The sequence below is a fragment of the Hemitrygon akajei genome, chromosome 18 (genome assembly GCF_048418815.1).
Source record: "Hemitrygon akajei chromosome 18, sHemAka1.3, whole genome shotgun sequence".
Taxonomy (NCBI): domain Eukaryota; kingdom Metazoa; phylum Chordata; class Chondrichthyes; order Myliobatiformes; family Dasyatidae; genus Hemitrygon; species Hemitrygon akajei.
This window is the reverse complement of record NC_133141.1, coordinates 35,323,369-35,341,999: the sequence shown is the minus strand read 5'-3', so window position 1 is coordinate 35,341,999 and position 18,631 is coordinate 35,323,369. Positions and strand designations below refer to the sequence as shown.

At 43.8% G+C, this 18,631-nt stretch overlaps 1 protein-coding gene across 5 annotated transcripts in view; it reads right to left on the bottom strand.

Annotated features, from left to right (window-relative positions):
- The window catches only part of LOC140741309 (arf-GAP with GTPase, ANK repeat and PH domain-containing protein 1-like), a 172,884-nt gene that overhangs the window by 62,559 nt on the left and 91,694 nt on the right, over nucleotides 1-18,631 (bottom strand). For all 5 annotated transcript variants that reach the window (XM_073071378.1, XM_073071379.1, XM_073071375.1 and 2 more), the window contains exons 4-5: nucleotides 6,645-6,730; nucleotides 2,877-3,018 (exon numbers count right to left, since the gene is read on the bottom strand). In XM_073071378.1, the coding sequence (XP_072927479.1) occupies nucleotides 2,877-3,018; nucleotides 6,645-6,730 (228 nt within the window). The remainder of the gene's footprint in view (nucleotides 1-2,876; nucleotides 3,019-6,644; nucleotides 6,731-18,631) is intronic.

Here is an 18,631-nt window from a genome sequence, read left to right as displayed (position 1 = left end):
AGGGTAAGCTAATTGCCTTGGAGGAGATATAATACAGCTCTTGTGAGATTAAACAATGACTCCAGTTACATTAATTTGTCTTCTAGTCCTTTGAATTCAGACAGAGATGCAGGTTATCTAACTGAATTTCACAAGTGGAGATGTAGGTGAATTGTGTGCTGGAAATCAAAAGAAGAGGGGATCATTTTACAGTTGGAGCTCAGCTTTATGGAAGAGATATTCAGAAACCAGGACTCCCAACTCCTACGAGGTGTGGGGCAGGATGAAGTCAAGTGAGTTTTGGGTAAGGGTAAGAAGCGTAGAAACAAATCAGACTCGGTCTCATTGAATTTGTATCAGCTATAGGGCAGTAGGTCGTACTCTCCCAGTTTGAGTCCCGCTCCAGGGAGCTGAGCAAAGCTGACACTCCAGTGCTATCCTGAGGGAGCTGTCATCCTTCAGATGGTTCTGGAGGGCTTGAGTTATAGAAAGGCTGGGAATTTGGAGCAAAGGATGCTGAGGGGTACCTTATAGAGTTGTATAAAATCAGAAGTGTCTAGACAAGGTCTTTTTCCTCAAGATAAGGAAGCCTAAAATGAGAGAGCACAGGTTTAAGTAAGAGCAGAAACATTTAAAAGGGATCTTTTTCACACAGAGGGTGATGGTTATATGGAATGAGCTGTCAGAGGAAGTAGTAAAGGTGTGGAAGACAGTTAGACAGGTACCTGGATAAGAAAGGTTAAAAAGGCTATGGGCCAAATGCATTGAAATGGGACTGGCTCAAATGGACAATATGGTTGGCACAGGCAAGTAGAGCTGAATGGCTTGTTTCCAGGTTGTATAACTCTGTGGCATTTAAAGTCGAGCACTGTTTACCCTCACAGGTGAATGTGAAAGATTACATACAAGGCATTGAGACTCTTCCTGAAGATAGCAGCAGACGCCCTGCTGATTTTCTGGGGCCAACATTTATCACTCAATCAACACAGATGACCTGGTTACATCTGCTCTTCCACTTGTGGATATTTTCTGATGTACAAACTGGCCCCCACCATTCCTACAATATTGACAGTGAACACACTTCCAAAGCACCTCATCAGCTTTCAGGAGCTTTGGGACAATATACTGGAAGTACAAGTCTTTTTCTCCACTTGAATACAGAACAGGCTAGAGAAACCAAATGGTGTCAGGATGGACTGGCTGCCCATCTGCCCTCCCCGATTTTGCTCATACCCCACACAGTGGATTCTGGCCATTCATATAGGTTTCTCATTACCAACACATCAAGACAGGCAAAGCATTCCTCAGTGACACTCACTATAAATATTGCTGATTACAAACAACTGGAACAGCTGATCGTGCTGCTACCTCCCAGCTCCAGCGACTGGAGTTCAATTCTGACCTCAAACACTATCTGCGTGGAGTTTACGTGCTCTCCTTTTGACCAAGAGGGTTTTCCCTGGACACACTGGTTTCCTCCCACATATCAAAGATGTGTGTTTCCGTGGGTTAATTGGTTGCTGTAAATTGCCACTGGCTTACGTGTGAGGGGAGTTGATGGGGACCTGGGGAGAACAACATGGAATCAGTGTAAATGGCTGGTTGAAGGTCAGCGCGGACTAGAAAACGAAGGGCCTCTTTCCCTCTGTTGATTAAGGATCAGCTTTATAAGCTTCCAGTCTGCAGCCTTGTGAGAGTCTAATATGTTCACTCATGAATTATTAATTTATTTTTTGAAGAATTTATGAACAATCAGCACATACTTTCAATCACAACACCCATTTCAGCAGTGCTACCACTGCTCTTTCTTCAAGCCCCTGTCCCAGGATTTTTCCATGGGGCATGCATAAAGTTTGAGTTTACAAAATGCCTAACCTCAATAAGGGAGAGGTGGTGGGGTGGGTGGGAGGTTGGATTATGAGGGCTGCTTTGCTACAGAGGTCAATTTTAGCAGCGAGTTCATGCCTTATTTCTTGCCTTGTGACACTGCCAATCACACAGGCTGAGTTCAAAGGCCTTTTGGAAATGGTGGAGGGGTCAGAACTGGTTGAGGGAAAAATAAGAGAGCCTCGTTTGGGGGGGGGGGGGGGAGTGCACTGAGTGAGTGAGGCATTCCACTAAGGCAATCCCTTTGGGTCAAGGGCGATGTGTGATTCTGAGAGTTTTGAGGTGATGCATGAAACTAACGTGACAACCAAAGACTTCTCCATTAATGGGCCAGGAGGTATCTGATCGGGTAGATATCGGTATTATGTGAGATCATGTCAATCAACCACGCAGGCACACACACACCATACTGTTTCTGCCATTTCCACAGAGGTTCCCTGACCTGCTCTGTGTTTCTGACTTTTTTTGCTCTAATTTGAGAAACCTGTAGAGGTGAAAGGTTGCTATAGCCATCAATGCATCCCAAAGTTGCAAGAGGTGCCATAAAAAATGCACACCTTTTTCTTAGCAGTGTCAGGCAATTTGTGGGTTTTATTCTGGGAACTGAACTGGGTTCTCCCTGACTATAAACTGCCAACTAGAACCAAATAAAACTTTTGACAATGGCTCAACAGCACTATCTGGTGGGTGATGATCCTACAACTTCCATTTATCTACAATCTTCCTGTTTTGCACTACATATTTTTTATTGTAACCTACAGCTTTTTTTTTGAATTGCCTGCACTGTTGCCACAAAGCAGCACGTGTCAGTGGAAAATAAATCTGATTCTGGTACTGGATCGAAAAGGTTTGGCTCAAAGTTCCAGGAGCCTTGATAGTCTCTGGTTATTCATGAAAACTCTGAACAAATCCAGGGAGCTCTTGGATGCCCTAACATTTGAAACAGAGATGGTTGCTGCTGGTCCAGTCAGACTGATGGGTTCAGTGGTCAGAAACAGAGCAATTCTTACCCTGCGAGCCCACCAATATCAGTGGAATCTCGGCTGCATTCCTGTAGTTCACCAGCCTGGTGTAGTAATTATAGATGGTCTGGAAGCTCTTCTCATTTTCCAGGCTGAAGACAAATATAACAGCGTCGACCCATGTGGAAAACTGTGGAGAGAATGGAACAGTGTAAATACACAGGCCTGTTCCCAGATCAGTGTATGTACTGTACAGTCTAAGAGGTGCTTCAAATTAAAGAAGAAAATTGAGTCACACAGCACAGAAATAGGCCCTTCAGCCCAACTGGTCCATGCTAACCAAGATGCTCATTTAAGCCTAGTCCTACTTGACAGCATTTGACCTATAACCTTCTAAATGTAAAATGTATCTACAGAAAAGGAGAACAAACAAGATCAGTTATTCAAACAGAACCAGCACAAGTGTAATGGGTTGATGTTCTCATTGTTGTGCTGTGATTCCTGTGACGTGTACCAATTCCTGTCAGGAGACTAGTTTCTGGCTCCCAAGCACAAGGCAAACACCACTGGAAGAACAGAAAGAACATTGGAAGAACTCAACTCAGAGTCTTGCATCTATGGAAACAAAAGCTGTAAGTTAACATTTCAGGTTGAGACCCTGCAGCAAAAGCAAGGATGTAATACTGAGGCTTTATAAAGCATTGGTCAGACTGCATTTAGTGTATTCTGAGCAGTTTTGGGCCCCGTATCTAAGAAAGGATATCCTGGAATTGGAGAGGGTCCACAGGAGCTTGAGAATGATCCTGTGAATGAAAGGGTTAATGGATGAGGAGTGTTTGATGGCTCTGGGCCTGTACTTGCTGGAGTTCAGAAGAATAAAGGGGGATCTCATTGAAACCTATCAAATATTGAAAGACCTAGTTAGATTGAACGTGGTGAGGATGCTTCTTGTAGTGGGGGAGTCTAGGGCCAGAAGGCACAGCCTCAGAACACAAGGATGTCCCTTTTGGAACAGAGATGAAGAGGAATTTCTTGAGCCAGAGGGTAGATCTGTGGAATTTACTGTCACAGATGGTTGTGGAGGCCAAGTTATTGGGTATATTAAAAGTGGAGATTGGTGGATTCTTCATTAGTAAGAGCATCAAAGGTTACGGGGTGAAGGTAGGAGAATGGGGCTGAGAAGGAAAATAAATTGGCCACGATAGAATGGCAGAATAGAGTTGATGGGCTGAATGACATAATTCTACTCTTCTGTTTTATGGTAAATGGAGAGTATTCCATCAGATTCTAGACCTGAGCCTTGTAGATGGTGGAAAGGCTTTGGGGTGCCAGCAGGGGTGGTCACTCACTACAGGATCCTCAGCCTCTGACCTGCTCCTGTAGCCCTAGTATGCATAGGGCTGGTTCAATTGTGCTTCCAGTCAATGATAAACCCATCCTCCTACACCACCCTCTCTCCCCACACCTCAGGTTGGTGATGGTGGGTGACTCAGTGTTAAAGGGTAGACTCTGGCTTGCTGGAGGTGGTCAAAACCTGGCATTTCAGTTTTGCACCTAAGATTGATCTTTGGATAAAATAACAAATACTGAGCAAAATGTCTACCGCAGTCAAAGCCTAAAACGGAGGGCAGTGAAGAAAAAGGTCCATCAATCAAGGTGGCAGTAGCGGAGGAAAAAAGATAAAGGAAAAGTGAAGGCAGCAAAGCTGGCAATAGAAGTAATTTCGCTAGGTCTAGTCACTGGCTTACGAGTGAAGTGAGCCTCACACTCTGTATATTGACAACTGTGCCCAGGAAGACTTCACACTATCAATCAAACAGCTAAATATAACTAATGCCAATCTGTTATGGTTGTATTTTAATCATCATGGTGTACTCTGGTTTTCATTTGTTGAAGGAACGTGTGGCAGACAAGAGTGCAGAGATTGTAGGAAATGGACCCATTATACGATTAGGGCAGAGCTCATTAATCAGCATATTATTGGAACAGTTTATTATGCCCATGGGCAGTTAGAAGCAGACAGTTCAAATATTCAACAGCACTTAAAATTTTAATACTTCCTCTATTCAAAATGCTGGATGAATTAAAGAGTTTTAAAGTGTTTTCTCTCAGTGACAAAATGTCAAATGCTTACTTAGATCCTGGTGAGTATGACTGGGCTTGGTGCATCAACTGGAAACATTGCAAAGCTCATTCCAGCCCCAGCAAAACATAGCAGACCTTTATCAGCTCAGCACCTCCCCATTCCAGGCTCTGAGCTGGAACCAGCAGGAGATACAAGAGACTGCAGGTGCTGGAATTTGGAACAACACACAAGATGCTGCCTGTTTCCCTCCATAGTTGCTGCCTGATCTAAGTTCTTCCAGTGCTTTGTGTTAGAGCCAGCAGGAATTGGTTGGTCCGCCCCCCCCCCCCCCCCCCCCCACTACTGCAGCAAGGACTTCCCTAAATTTTTGGCACTCACCACTGGTCAATTTAATGCAGGAGGCAAGCTTCCTCCAAACTTCAGGCCAGTGCCCTATGGCTCAGATGTTTAATTGGTTACTTCCTTCAATCAGGGGTGCGGGCAGGCTCTTTGGCCACTCAGGATGTTACATACAAGTTAAGACTCTGTCATTAATGAATCTGCCAAGTGAGAAATTTGTTACAGAGACTACTGGCTATTCTTCAGTGACCCATCAGCCAGTCACCTCCCTATTCCCTCTTGCATGTAAGAGGAAGCAAGTAATTTTACCTAGACAAAAGAGATTCTGCAGATTATGTTAACCTTGAGATACACACACAAAATACTGGAGGAACTCAGTAGATCAGGCAGCAAGTTGACAAATGGTCAACTTTTTGGGCTGAGACCCTTCATCAGGAAAGGGGCAAGAAGCCAGAAGGTGGGGGTGGAGGGGAAGAAGTACAAGCTGGCAGATGAAAGGTGAGACCAGGTAAGGGGAAAGGTAGGTAGGCAAAGAAGGAGGGATGAGGTAGGAAGCTGGTAGATGACGGGTGGAAAAGATAAAGGGCTATAGAAGGAATCTGATAGGAGAGTAGACCATGGAAGAAAGGGAAGGAGGAGGGAAATCAGAAGGAGGTGAGGAGAAGAGGTGAGAGAGGAACCAGAATTGGGAGCCGAAAAAGACAGAAGAGGTAAGGGTGAAGTAATTACCGGAAGTTAGAGAAATCAATGTTCTTGCTATCAGAGGCTACCCAGACGGAACATGAGATTTTGCTCCTCCAAACTGAGTTTGGCCTCATTGTGGCAGAAGAGGAGGCCGTGGACTGACAAGTGAGAATGGAAAGCCGAATTGAAAGGGGTACATTTTCCTTTCTGTTACAGAGCTCATTAGGCAAATTTCAAGATTCCATTTATCCATGCTGTTGGATTGTGTTGTTTTTTTTAAACAAAGTTTATCTCGCATTGCCTTTTCAACTGAACTTGAGCTTTAATCCAAGTGAATAAAGAAAAGGATTTCCTTTGATGTGAAAGCCCTCAGACAACCTCACAGTACATAAACCGACTGAGCATTTGATTCCAGACAGCACCCCCTTGCTCCCACTTGTGTTATGTTACCCAGAAATGCCAAAAACATTGAAGTTGACTGGTGAACATAGTAACTGGTCACTAACACACTCAACGTTGTAGCACAATGTAGCCATCACCACAGCCCAGTTATTCTTGGATCTTCTCATCCACTCTTATTCTAAACAAGGTAAAGGGTGTTGGATTTTGTGAGTTTGGTGTTGGCATTTGTGAGTCTGGCCTCAGCATCTGATGTGCCCCTGGATCAATGTGCCTCTACTTCAGGCCAAGTTTTGTTAAACACTCACCTGGGCATCTGGAGGACCTCCTTCATCCCTAATCAGCAGCAAGTGGTTCTGACCATTGACATTTATTTCTTTCTTGTATCGACCACCTGGTAAAGACACAGTGGGATAGAGATGTTAAAGATGCTCAACACAAATAGACAGCAATTATTTTTTTCTCATGACTGTTTCACGTCTTCTGCTGCTAAGCCTGGTTGCTACGTCTAAACCCACTGCTGAAATGCTGCAACAGAAATCCAATGGCCATGGATACAACTCACAGTTTAACTGCTGTTGAATGAGCCCTTGACTTGACAAGCTCATTACTCCTCTGATGGGTTCAGTTGTGGCTCAGTGCACTGCACTCTCTTGATTATGAGTTAATATTTTTTGAGTTTGTGCTGCACCCCACAGACTTGAGAGGAAAACTTGAGGATAATGCTCCAGTGCAGTACTAAGGAAGCTCCACACTGCAGGAAGGACATTACTGTGGGAGCACTGCACTGGCAGATGGATAGTATTGAGGAAAGGCTCTGTCTGTTCCTTTAGATGGACTTAAGAGATCCCAGGACACTATTCCAAGAGGAATTATGTAATTCTCCTCAGTGTCCTGCAGCCAATGTTAATCCCTCAACCAAACTAGTAATGTCAGTTTAACTGTCTACTTGTTCCCTATTGCTCAGCTTATCTGCAAACTAAAAACAATTTTTTTTTTTAACTTCTAACATCAGTTGAGCTGAGATCTTGAAAGGAGGCAAATACAAGTTTTCTTTTTCCGGATGACTAACTACTGAACAACCTTTCTTTGAAGAGAAAAATTAGCCAAGCATCTAAAATGTATTACAAGTTTGATGCAGCACATAGGTGCAATCATAAAGAACACACACCAGCATTTACTTTCTTAGATAGTTAAGGAGGTTCGGCTTATCACCGAACATTACAGCAAACTTCTACAGATGTATCCTGATTGGATGTATTACAGTCTGGTACGGCAATTCAAATGCACAAGAATATAAGCTGCAGAAAGTAGTAGACTCTTCCCAATATATCACGGACACATCCTTCTCCATCACTGGTAGTACCTACAGGAGGCACTGCATAAAGGAGGCAAGATTCATCAAAGATCTTCACCATCCAGGCCATGTCATCTTCTCAAGGATACCACTGGACAGGAGAATAGCAGCTTGAAGTCCCACACCACCGGGTTCAGGAACAGCTGCTGCCCTTCAACCATTTGATTCCTGAACCAATCAGCACAACCTTAATCACTACCCTAGTACAACAACACTTTGACCACATTGTGCCACAATGGACTTCATTTGTTCTGTTCTAATTGTGTTTTTTTATTGTATAATTGAATATAATTTATGTTCTTCAGATAATGCTGCTTATCTGATGCTATGCACCTGTGATGCTGCTGCAAGTAAATTTTTCATTGGGTGTGTACACACATGTACTTGTGCATGTGACAATGAACTTGGTTTTGAACAGGCAGAAAAGAACAAATAAGAGTTAGTTTCAAGAGTCTCAGTATAGGTGCAACAAACCAACTTACTCTGTGCTATTATTTGAATGCTTCAAAGATCAGCCAACAGCATAATGGAGAGGCCTTCCCATTGGACCAGCAATGAGTAAATGACACAGCTGGTTAAATCCCAACAATGGGCTTCCCCAAGGGCTGACTCTGCCAAAAAGTGTTTGACTGTCCTGGAGCTGGCTGCACAGTGTGTTTACCTGTGTAAACCCTCTCCTACTGGGGAAACAGAAACTCAAATTTCTCACTTAAATTAAGAGTACAGTTCTGTGGGCCTCTGCCTGAGTGGCCAACCCTCACAAGCTCTCAGACCACTGGGGGAGATGTTCAATCCATTCTTCAGCTAATGCATGAAGGTTTCCCTGTGGAAACTTCTCACCTTTCACCCTTAGCCCATGACCTCTGGTTGTAGTCCACCTAACCTCAATGGAAAAAGCTTGTTTGCATTTACCCTATCTATACCCCTCTAATTTAGTACATTTCTATCAAATCTCCTATCAATCTTCTATGTTCTAAAGAATACAGTCCGAACTTATTCAATCTTCTAAATAACTCAGGTCCTCCAAACCCGGCAATATCATTGCAAATTCTCTCTACACTCTTTCGACCTCTTATATTTTTCCTGTAGGTAGGAAACCAAAACTGAACACAATACTCTTAATTGAGCTTCATCAACACCTTGTACAACTTCAACATAACATCTCACCTCCTGTACTCAATACATTGATTTATGAAGGCCAACATGCCAAAAGCTTTCTTTACGACCCCATCTACCTGTGACACCGCTTTCAATGAATGAATGTACCTGTATTCCCAGATCCCTTTGTTCTACCACACTCCTCCGTGCCTTACAGTTCACTGTCTAAGACCTACCCTGGTTAATCCTACTGAAGTGCAAAACCTCACATTTGTCTGCATTGAATTCCATCTGCCATTTTTCAGCCCATTTTTCCAGTGGATGCAGATCCCTATGAAGCCTCAATAGCCTTCCTTGCTGTCTACTACATTCTTGGTGTCATCCGCAAATTTACTGATCCAGTTAACTACGTTATCACCCAGATCATTGATATAGATGACAAACAACACAGGAACCAGCACCGATTCCCTGCAGCACACCACTAGTCACAGGCCTCCAGTCAGAGAGGCATCCCTCCACTACCACTCTCTGGCTTCTCCAACAAGCCAATGTCTAATCCAATTTACTGCCTCATCCTGAATGCCAAGTGAATACTAGGTAGTATGATAGAATAGAACCTCCTAAGACAATGAAGCTGGATCCAACCCTCTTGTTCACAACACTGGGGACAGGCAGAACCTCAGTACACGGTGATGCTAGAAGGCCATCCCTCAGCCTCCTTCATTTGAGACTGTTTGTCCTGGAGTGAAGGAGGCTGAGGGATGGCCTTCTAGAGTTCAGTCTTTTTCTGAGGGTAAGAAAGTATAAAGCTAAAGGGCCGAGGTTTAAGGTTAGAGTGGAAAGATTTAAAGAGGATTTGAGGTGCAAGTCCCGCTTGGTGGCGCAATAATATCAGCGCCGGACTCCGGAGTGAAGGTTCCCTAGTTCAAATCCAAGTCAGGTTGAGTGTCGAGCTAGCAACTCGGCCTCGTAAAAACAAGAATAGCTTGCTACGGAAACACCGTCATGACGGTGCCCCAATAACTCCACTGCCGAGTTAAGGGCTATTCTTCTTCTTCTGAGGTACAAGGTTTTCACACAGAGGGTGGTAGGTATGTGAAAAAAGCTACCAGAGTAAGTGGTAGAGAAGGGTACAACTATGTTTAAAAGACATTAGGGCACCTATACAGATAGGAAAACTTTAGTAGGATTAAGGGACACAGGCAAATGTGAGTAGCTCAGGAAGGCAACTTGCTTGGCATGGCTGAGTTGAGCTGAAGAATCTGTTTTTATGTTGTAAAACTATGATTCTGACTGCAAGTTTACATTTCCAGAGAATATGCATAGCTTGATACAACCAGACACAGTGCTGGCCAACATAATGTGAGTTTCTATGGGTACATTCTCTCCGCCATTTCTCAGAGGCTAGCACTTATTTATTTATTATTTTAGAATGCAATTTTATTCATATCATTTGCAACTTTTTTATTTGTTCAGTATTGTCAGCAGCATTCACTGGCAGATAGATCCTTGTGCTGGAAGACCAATGTGCTTCAGGCAGAACAAAGTACATCTTCCAAGGGGTTGATGAACTTCTAGCAACAGCTGAGGTTTGTCTCAGTGTGCATATCTAGGAACAGCCCGTAGAACACAGGGTAGTTATTTTCTATTGCAAATTGCCTCTAAGCTGAGACAATTCAGAAGTCATTTAAGGGTCAGCCATTTTGACATCAATCTGGAGGTGCATGAAGACCAGACTAGATAAGAACAAAATGGCTTCTTAACCACAATTTAGGGGTTTCATAGTCAATATCACACACCTTTTAGTCAGAGATTTACTTAATTCGCTACATTTAAATTCCCTAGCTGCCTCAGTGGGTTTTGAAAGCGTATCTACTCAATAGCAGTCCGGTAGCAACAGATGGACTCAGGCAGGATCATCAAGCAACAAGCTCAGTTCAGGACTGGATGATCCAGTTCGGTGAGAGGCAGAATATGGGATTGTTGGAAGGAGCACAGTGCTTGGGGTGGTGGGGGATTGTCAAAGATTGTAACCCGAGTCATCTAGATACTTAGCCCGAGTTCATGCAAGACTGGATGAGTTTGTGTCAGGCAGGAAGCCTGGAGGTGTGACAGTAGTGGGGTGGGGGGGGTGGTAGCAGGAGCAGGAGACTGAGCAGGAATGCAGAGTTTGACTCCATTTCTGTGCCAAGGGGCAGGGTGTTGTTGGGGTCCAAGATATTGTCCTTCCCAAGATAATAGACAGCGAAATGTTTTCAGAAGAATTGTCCATGATGGAACTTGGGGAAGACAATGCTAAAGCCATTATTGGTGGGAGTCTAACTATTCAGTGCTTACTTCACTTACCTGAAAAAACAAAATATTTGGTAAAATAATGAAAAATATCAATAATTCTGCTGACCCCCTCAAAGTAACTGTTACAAATTGATCTCTCTGTCCCACAGTCAGAGAGCCTTGAGTGTTTTGGATACTTGCTTTAAAAAACTTTTGTGGTAGTTACAAAAAACATTAAAACTGTCGAAATTTGATGGAAAGACTGCATGAAGGCCAAGCTAAAAATAAAGTCTTCAAAACAGCTAGGTAGCTATCAAAGAGCTAAGCTAAAGTGAACAGACTGTGTAAGGACCACATCCTCTCAAAAGTGAGCTTCTTAACCGCATCCTGTAAACTTTCTGAAAAAATCAATGTTCACTTTACAGCTGGGGAATGTTTCATTCACTCCCTCCAGAAATTAATAAAAGAAAATTTTAAAATAACATACCTTGCACATTGTCAAGGAACTCTACTTCAAACCTTGGCACAACGCTATTGGTGGTCAGATATAAGAGTGTTTATATTACTCCAAACCACTTTAAGTAATTAGTCTTTCTGCCTTCATTTGGCAACTGCCCTTAGCCCTCACAGAAGCAGATATTTTGTTACCCCTGTTGAATGTGGGTCTCCAGAAATGTGAAGGTCTCCAAGACCTAAGGATTACTCTCCCAGACACAGAAAGCAGCCTGGGGAGAAAAATCAGTGGAACATGAAATGAAGCATTGTTGAGGATCCCTACCAGCCATCCCACAATCTCTCAGACCCACTACAGTCAGGAAGGAGGCAATGAAACATCCGGACTAGGACTGCCAGACTGGGTAACAGCTTCTTCCCTCAAGCTGTGAGACTAATAAATGCCCTGTTCTGAGGTCTTGTTACTAGGACAGCGAGCTGTTTACTATTTACTTGTGCTATGCACTTCACATGCATCTTGAATTATATTTTCTCAACTTATTTGGGGTAATATTTTGTTTTATGTGCTGAGTGTGATTTATGTGTAGGACTTTCAGTACCAGTAACTGTGGTGTTAACTGTTCAGGCTAACAAAATGGTTTCTCTGTAATGTTACTTAATGCTGTAATGGGTTTCTGTATCTGGAATGTTACAGTTATAACTGCAGATAAGGGGTGAACTAACCAATGGAGAATTGTTATGCTATCTTGTATGTGTGAGCGGAGCGGGAGTTCGTGGTCTATTTCGGGAGGCGAGCGAGGAGGACGGACGTGTGAGGAGTGGACAGCGGTTCCAGGGCGGCGGACACTGGACGTCGGCGGTTCGGATGGCGGTCGAAGGCTTGGAAGGTCGTTGTGGATGGAACCGGAGGCGTGAGCTCCAACGTATTAAAATATTATGTGCACAAACTGATAAACTTACTGATTTGGAGCCTTTATGTTATCTGTTTCTACTAACCCATCACTAAGAAATAACGATAATGTTGCAATCATTTACTCGCCTTTGGTGTATTGTCTGATACTTGTGTTGCGAGCGTGTACTGGGGGGGGGGCATTACACCGTATTTACACCGAAGTATTGCCTATTGGCGGGGTGACGGTGGTTCACCTTAGGCGAAAGGGGGTAAACTGGGGGCACGGATGCTACGTATGTATTGTGGATGCACCATGGTCCAAAGGAACGTTGTTTTGTTTGATTGTATATATCTACAATCAGATGACAATAAACTTGAACTTGACACTAGAAGGGTGGTCCATTTCCATTGAACACTGGTGATTATAATGGATATAAAGATTGAATCAGCAGAAAAGGGGTTGGGTGGGGCATCAGGACCTCTCATGCTGTGTCTGCAGGGATATATCTAACTAGTGTTGGAAACTACAGTGGCACAAAGTAGGAAAGTCCCTGGCATCATCTGTGGCCAGGAACTGGTGAAGTAAAGGCAGAACTAAACATGCAAGACTGGAGTTGGTAGGACCCATCCAATTTCCTCATGTTTTGTTTCCGTAATGACTTCAGCCACATAGCCGATCTTTACATGCAAGTGTAACACCCTGGGACAGGTTTCACTGCTAATGAAATGGTCTTTCTGTAGAAGCAGTGTTTGGGTTATGGTTAAAGATAACGGGTGCTTTGGAAAGTGAGCTGGGTCTCTTGTTCACACTGTATATGATTAAAGGAATTGTATTTATGTGTGCTGTCTGTTATTTCTGGGCACTGAGTTGTAGCAAGGTGGCAAATTACACAGCATCCACACAAACCGGGGTTTGGGGTGGGAGAGCTGTCTCAATCTCACAGGTTTGGCGGGACCGGAGTGTGTATTCCCTAGACTTGCGCAGCCAAAGAAACCAGCGGGGTTTCACAAGTCTAGTCGATGTATGCTTCAAACTCCTCCTCCAAGAGGAGAGCTGGCAGACAATCCTGGCTCAGTCTCCCACTCCAAAGGGGCCAAGCCATAGGCACAAATTTGTATATTGTTGCATGAGCTCTAATGAGGTAGGTCCATAAAGGCAGCTCCCTGCTCAATGACCTGATCTGGTTGTCAGTGGGTAGCATTCTCACCTCTGATTCTGAAGGTTGTAGGTTAGGTCCCACTCCAGAAACCACAGCATGGAAATCTAGATTGCTACTCCAGTGCAGTGGGGTTTCTCACTGTGCTGAGGGAGCGCCATGGTGGAGGGGCAATACTATGGGCGTGCCACACTGTGGAGGGGCAGTGCTGAGGGATGGCCACACTGCGAGAGGGGCAGTACTGTGGGAGGGCAATGCTGAGGGAGGGTCATACTGTGGAAGGGGCGTTATTGAGGGAGGAGTCAGTGTACCCTGCTTACATGGAATGTGAGAGGTTGCAGCCCCTCTTTTGAGTTTTCAAGGGGCTGCTGCTGAGGTTCTGGCTGCACTTCAGTCCCGCACTCCTCATATACGGGCACCCAGTTTGGAAGGGGGTGGGACGTGAGGCGGATCTCCTGGTGGGCTTGCTCCTCAGCCTGGCCAAGATGACCATTCGCGGGTCTAGGAGGTGAAGGGTGCCTCCCAGGCCAACTGCTTGCCCCTTTTCCCAGGGTACGTTCGTGCCCGGCTGTCCTTGGAGAGGGAGCACGTGGTCGCGGCGGGCACATTGGGGACTTCTGTGAGCGGTGGGGCCCCTGGGGTATTGATTGTTTTATATACAGTAGTAACCATATTTTAATTTGAATATACTTGCTGTCTTGTAAATATTGTCTGTACTTTGTGTATATGTGTTGTAAATAAACTTCTATAGTTTTGTTTAAAAAAGGGGGCATTACTGAGAGCTTCAACTTTGCTAACATAATATGTAGCACTTCAGCGAACACATTTTCGGACTAATAACACATCAGCAGCCTACTACCTCATCAAAAAATTGTATCAAATTTAATAAGTGCATCAACTTCAAATCTCTGATGATTTTTCTTTAAACTTATTCGAGTGACAATTTTCCTGCTAATGATTGCTTTCAGTAGCTGCCAAACAACAGCAGTAAACTGACTGACATCTGGTAGCTGGTAGGTTTTTGCATCTTCTTTTGAATAAAGTGGTGTTCTTCTTCTGCTGCAGATGAATCAATTCTAATTATCATGATGCCTATTTAGGTAAAAGCCTGAGGCAATTTCATTTAATGAGGAAGTAACCCATATTTTGGTTCTTCTTTGCTTGAACCCTTTGTACTGGCTACTAGCTTTCTGAATAATGAGCAAATGGCCGTTGACAGTGTGTATTTCAAATCCAAGGGAACAGCCTTCATTCACACCCTTCAGAGCATTAATATATTTGCATCAGGTGCATGTTCGAATGAAAACCGTGTATTTATATAATGCTGACATATGAGACCGCAGATGCTGGAATCTGGGGGGATAAAGTCGTTGGAGGAACTGAGAAGGTCGGGCAGCATCAGTAGAAGGAAACGGACAGTCAGTGTTTTTAGTTGAGACCCTTCATGTGTCCAGGTAAAGGAGCCTGACCCAAAATAGACAGTAGGTGCAGGAGTAGGCCAATTGGCCCTTCAAGCCAGCACCGCCATTCACTGTGATCATGGCTGATCATCCACAATCAGTACCCCGTTCCTGCCTTCTCCCCATATCCCTTGACTCCACTATCTATAAGAGCTCTATCTAACTCTCTCTTGAACGTATCCAGAGACTTGGCCTCCACTGCCTTCTGAGGCAGAGCATTCCACATATCCACCAATCTCTGGGTGAAAAAGTTTTTCCGCAACTCTGTTCTAAATGGCCTACCCCTTATTCTTAAACTGTGGACTCTAGTTCTGGACTCCCCCAACATCGGGAACATGTTTCCTGCCTCTAGCTTGTCCAATCCCATAATAATCTTATATGTTTCAATCAGATCCCCTCTCATCCTTCTAAATTCCAGTGTATACAAGCCCAGTCGCTCCAATCTTTCAACATATGACAGTCCCGCCATCCCGGGAATCAACCTCGTGAACCTACGCTGCACTCCCTCAATAGCAAGAATGTCCTTCCTCAAATTTGGAGACCAAAACTGAACACAATACTCCAGGTGTGGTCTCACCAGGGCCCTGTACAACTGCAGAAGGACCTCTTTGTTCCTATACTCAACTTCCCTTGTTATGAAGGCCAACATGCCATTAACTTTCTTCAGTGCCTGCTGTCCCTGCATGCTTACTTTGAAAACATTCACCACCCCACGCAGATGTTGTCTGACCTGTTGAGTCTCATCAGCAGGATGTTTTTTTAAGCATTTATATAGTGCCTACTTTAAGCCAAAATTGGCAGTTTTTGTCCTAATTATGTTCTTTCTTGTAAAATTTGTTTAACTAACTTTTTTCTTGTGAATGTTGCCTATTGAATGCTATGTGCCTGTGATACGGCTAGAAGACACCTGTACATGGGGTAATAAAGTCAATATCAACCTCAGCACACTTCAAAGCAGCTGGTGTGGTGCAGGAAGCACTGCAGCCAATTTGCACACAGCACAGTCCCACAAAGTGATGACTAGATCTTCTGCTTTTAAATCCCTAAGTATTGACCCAGGGTTCAAAACTTCTTCAAGAAATGTTGTAGGATCTTGTGCATATACCTGAGATACAGGACTAGCACTCTGTGGGTTGGTAACTTTTTGGATAAAACAAGCTGCTGCAGGAACTCAGTGAGTCAGACAACAGCTGTGGAGGCAAAGTGATAGTCGATATTTTGGGGCAGGTCTCTGCATCAGGACTGAGCGTGTAGAAGGGAGTTAGCCAGTGTAAAAAGGTGGGAGGGAGGGGGTGAGGCAGGCGATAGGTAAAACCAGATGAGGAGGGGTTGATGGGAGATAGAACCGTTTACTGCACTTGGTACAAGTCAAGGGTGAAGTCTGAGTCATATGGTCCTGTGGCAAACTGTACCAGAGAGGCACACTTATAATTAGGCAGTGACAGCATAAGCGAAAACACAATAAATGCATTTGCAAGTTTGCAACCGTTCAAACCCTTTCTCAATTATGTAGACAGGTCAATAAACAAGCTAGTGTTCACCATATGCCCAGAATCCTAAAACACAGGATTCAAATTCCAGAATCCCAGGTAATGTAAACCCAATTTGATTTATCTGGTTACTGCAAACCCCTGGAAATGGTACTGAGGGAAAAAAAAGCTTCTTTAGTTAAAGTAAAAAATGTGTAGGTTGCTCTTGGCATCTTAGGTCAAGAGTTTATTTATACAGTTCCACATCCGTGCAGGGAATCAGCTAGGCAGCAGCAGGAGCCAGAAACAAATGCTGTGAATTTCTCCACATTCCATTATGGACCATTTGTGACAATGTGAGCCTGCCCTGGAAAAGACGGTGTGAAAAACCCATGGCAAAGTTAAAGACCAATTTTGTTGTTTGGTTGTTTAAAGCTTCTATGAAATGTCTTGGGACATTTTTTGCCACATTAAAAGTACTTTAGAATGACAGAAAGCTTATAATACAGCCAGAGGCTGCTAAGCCTATCACATTGCACCAGTTATCTAAATGCCACCTTCCAGCTCCAGCTTCATGTACGTGGAGGTTATGGCTCTTCATGTACACTCCCAAGTACTGTTTAATAAGATAGAAGTTTCTGCTTCCACTATCTTTCACAGTGATAAATATTTCCTCGTGTTCTTTTGAGAATAAAGGCAAGGATAGCAGGTTTAGGGAGCCTTGGTTTTCAAGCCTGGTTAAGAGAAGGTGGTGTGTAACAGGTATAGACAGCAAAGAACAAATTAGGTACCTAAGGAGTACAAGAAGTGCAATAGAACACTTAAGAAGGAAATCGGGGGGGGGCTAAAAGAATGTATTAGGTTGCTCTAGCAGACAAGGTAAAGAAGGATCCCAAGGACTTCTGCAGATACGTATATTAAGAACAAAAGGACAGCAAACGGCGAAATTGGTTCTCTTGAAGATCAGAGTTGGTCATCTATGCATGGAGCTGAAGCAGATGAGGAAGACCTTAAATGGATTTTTTGCATCTGTATTTACTCAGGAGATGGACACAGTGTCTATCAAAGCAAAGCAAAACAGCAGTGAGGTTATGGACCATATGCGGATTACCGAGGAGGAAGTGTTTGCTATCTTGATGCAGTTTCGGGTGGATAAATCCCCAGGATCTGACAAGGTGTTCCCTCCAGCTTTGTGGGAGGCTAGTGCAGAAATTTTAGGGGCCCTAGTAGAGATATTTAAAACATTCTTAGCCACAGGTGAGGTGCCAGAGGATGGGAAAATATCTAATGTGGCTCCATTGTTTAAGAAAGGCTCTAAGAATAAGCCGAGAAATTATAGGCCAGTAAGCCTGACCTCAGTAGTGGGTGAGGTATTGAGAGCTACTATAAGGGACCAGATATATAAGTATTTGTTTAGACAAGTACTGATTAGGGATAGTTAATATGGCTTTGTGTATGGTAGGTTGTGTCTGACCAATCTATAGAGTTTTTTGAGGAATTTACCAGGAAAGTTGATGAGGGAAAGTCATGTTGTCTACATGGACTTGAGCAAGGCTTTGGACATGGGAGGTTAGACAAGAGGTCAAGTGGTTTGGCATTAAGGATGAGGTAGTAAATTGGATTAGACATTGGCTTCATGAGAGAAGCCAGAAAGTGGTAGTAGATGGTTGCCTCTCTGACTGGAGGCCTGTGACTAGTGGAGTGTCACAAGGATCGGTGCTGGGTCTGTTGTCGTTTATCATCTATATTAATGATCTAGAGGATAATGTGGTTAATCAGCAAATTTGTGGAAGATACCAAGACTGGGGGCATTGTGGACAGTAAGAAGGTACTAATGTCAGAGGGAGGGAGCACTGCCCTGCCTATGGTGCTCTGCTTGAGAAGAGGTGTTATCACAAAGCTGCACTCACTGACAATACTTCAAAGAAGAACAAGAAAATTATCGATGGTGCTCATTTTGGGTTACAGACTGTTTGTGGGAGCTTGCTGGGCATAAACAAGCTGCTGTCTTTCCTACTTTGCAATAGGGACTGCATTTCTGTTTGCTGTCAAGCACTTGGCAATGTTCTGAAGGGCATAAATAGAAATCTGCCCTTCTTTCAACATATTAGGTATTCAGCAGGCTCAAGTCAAAG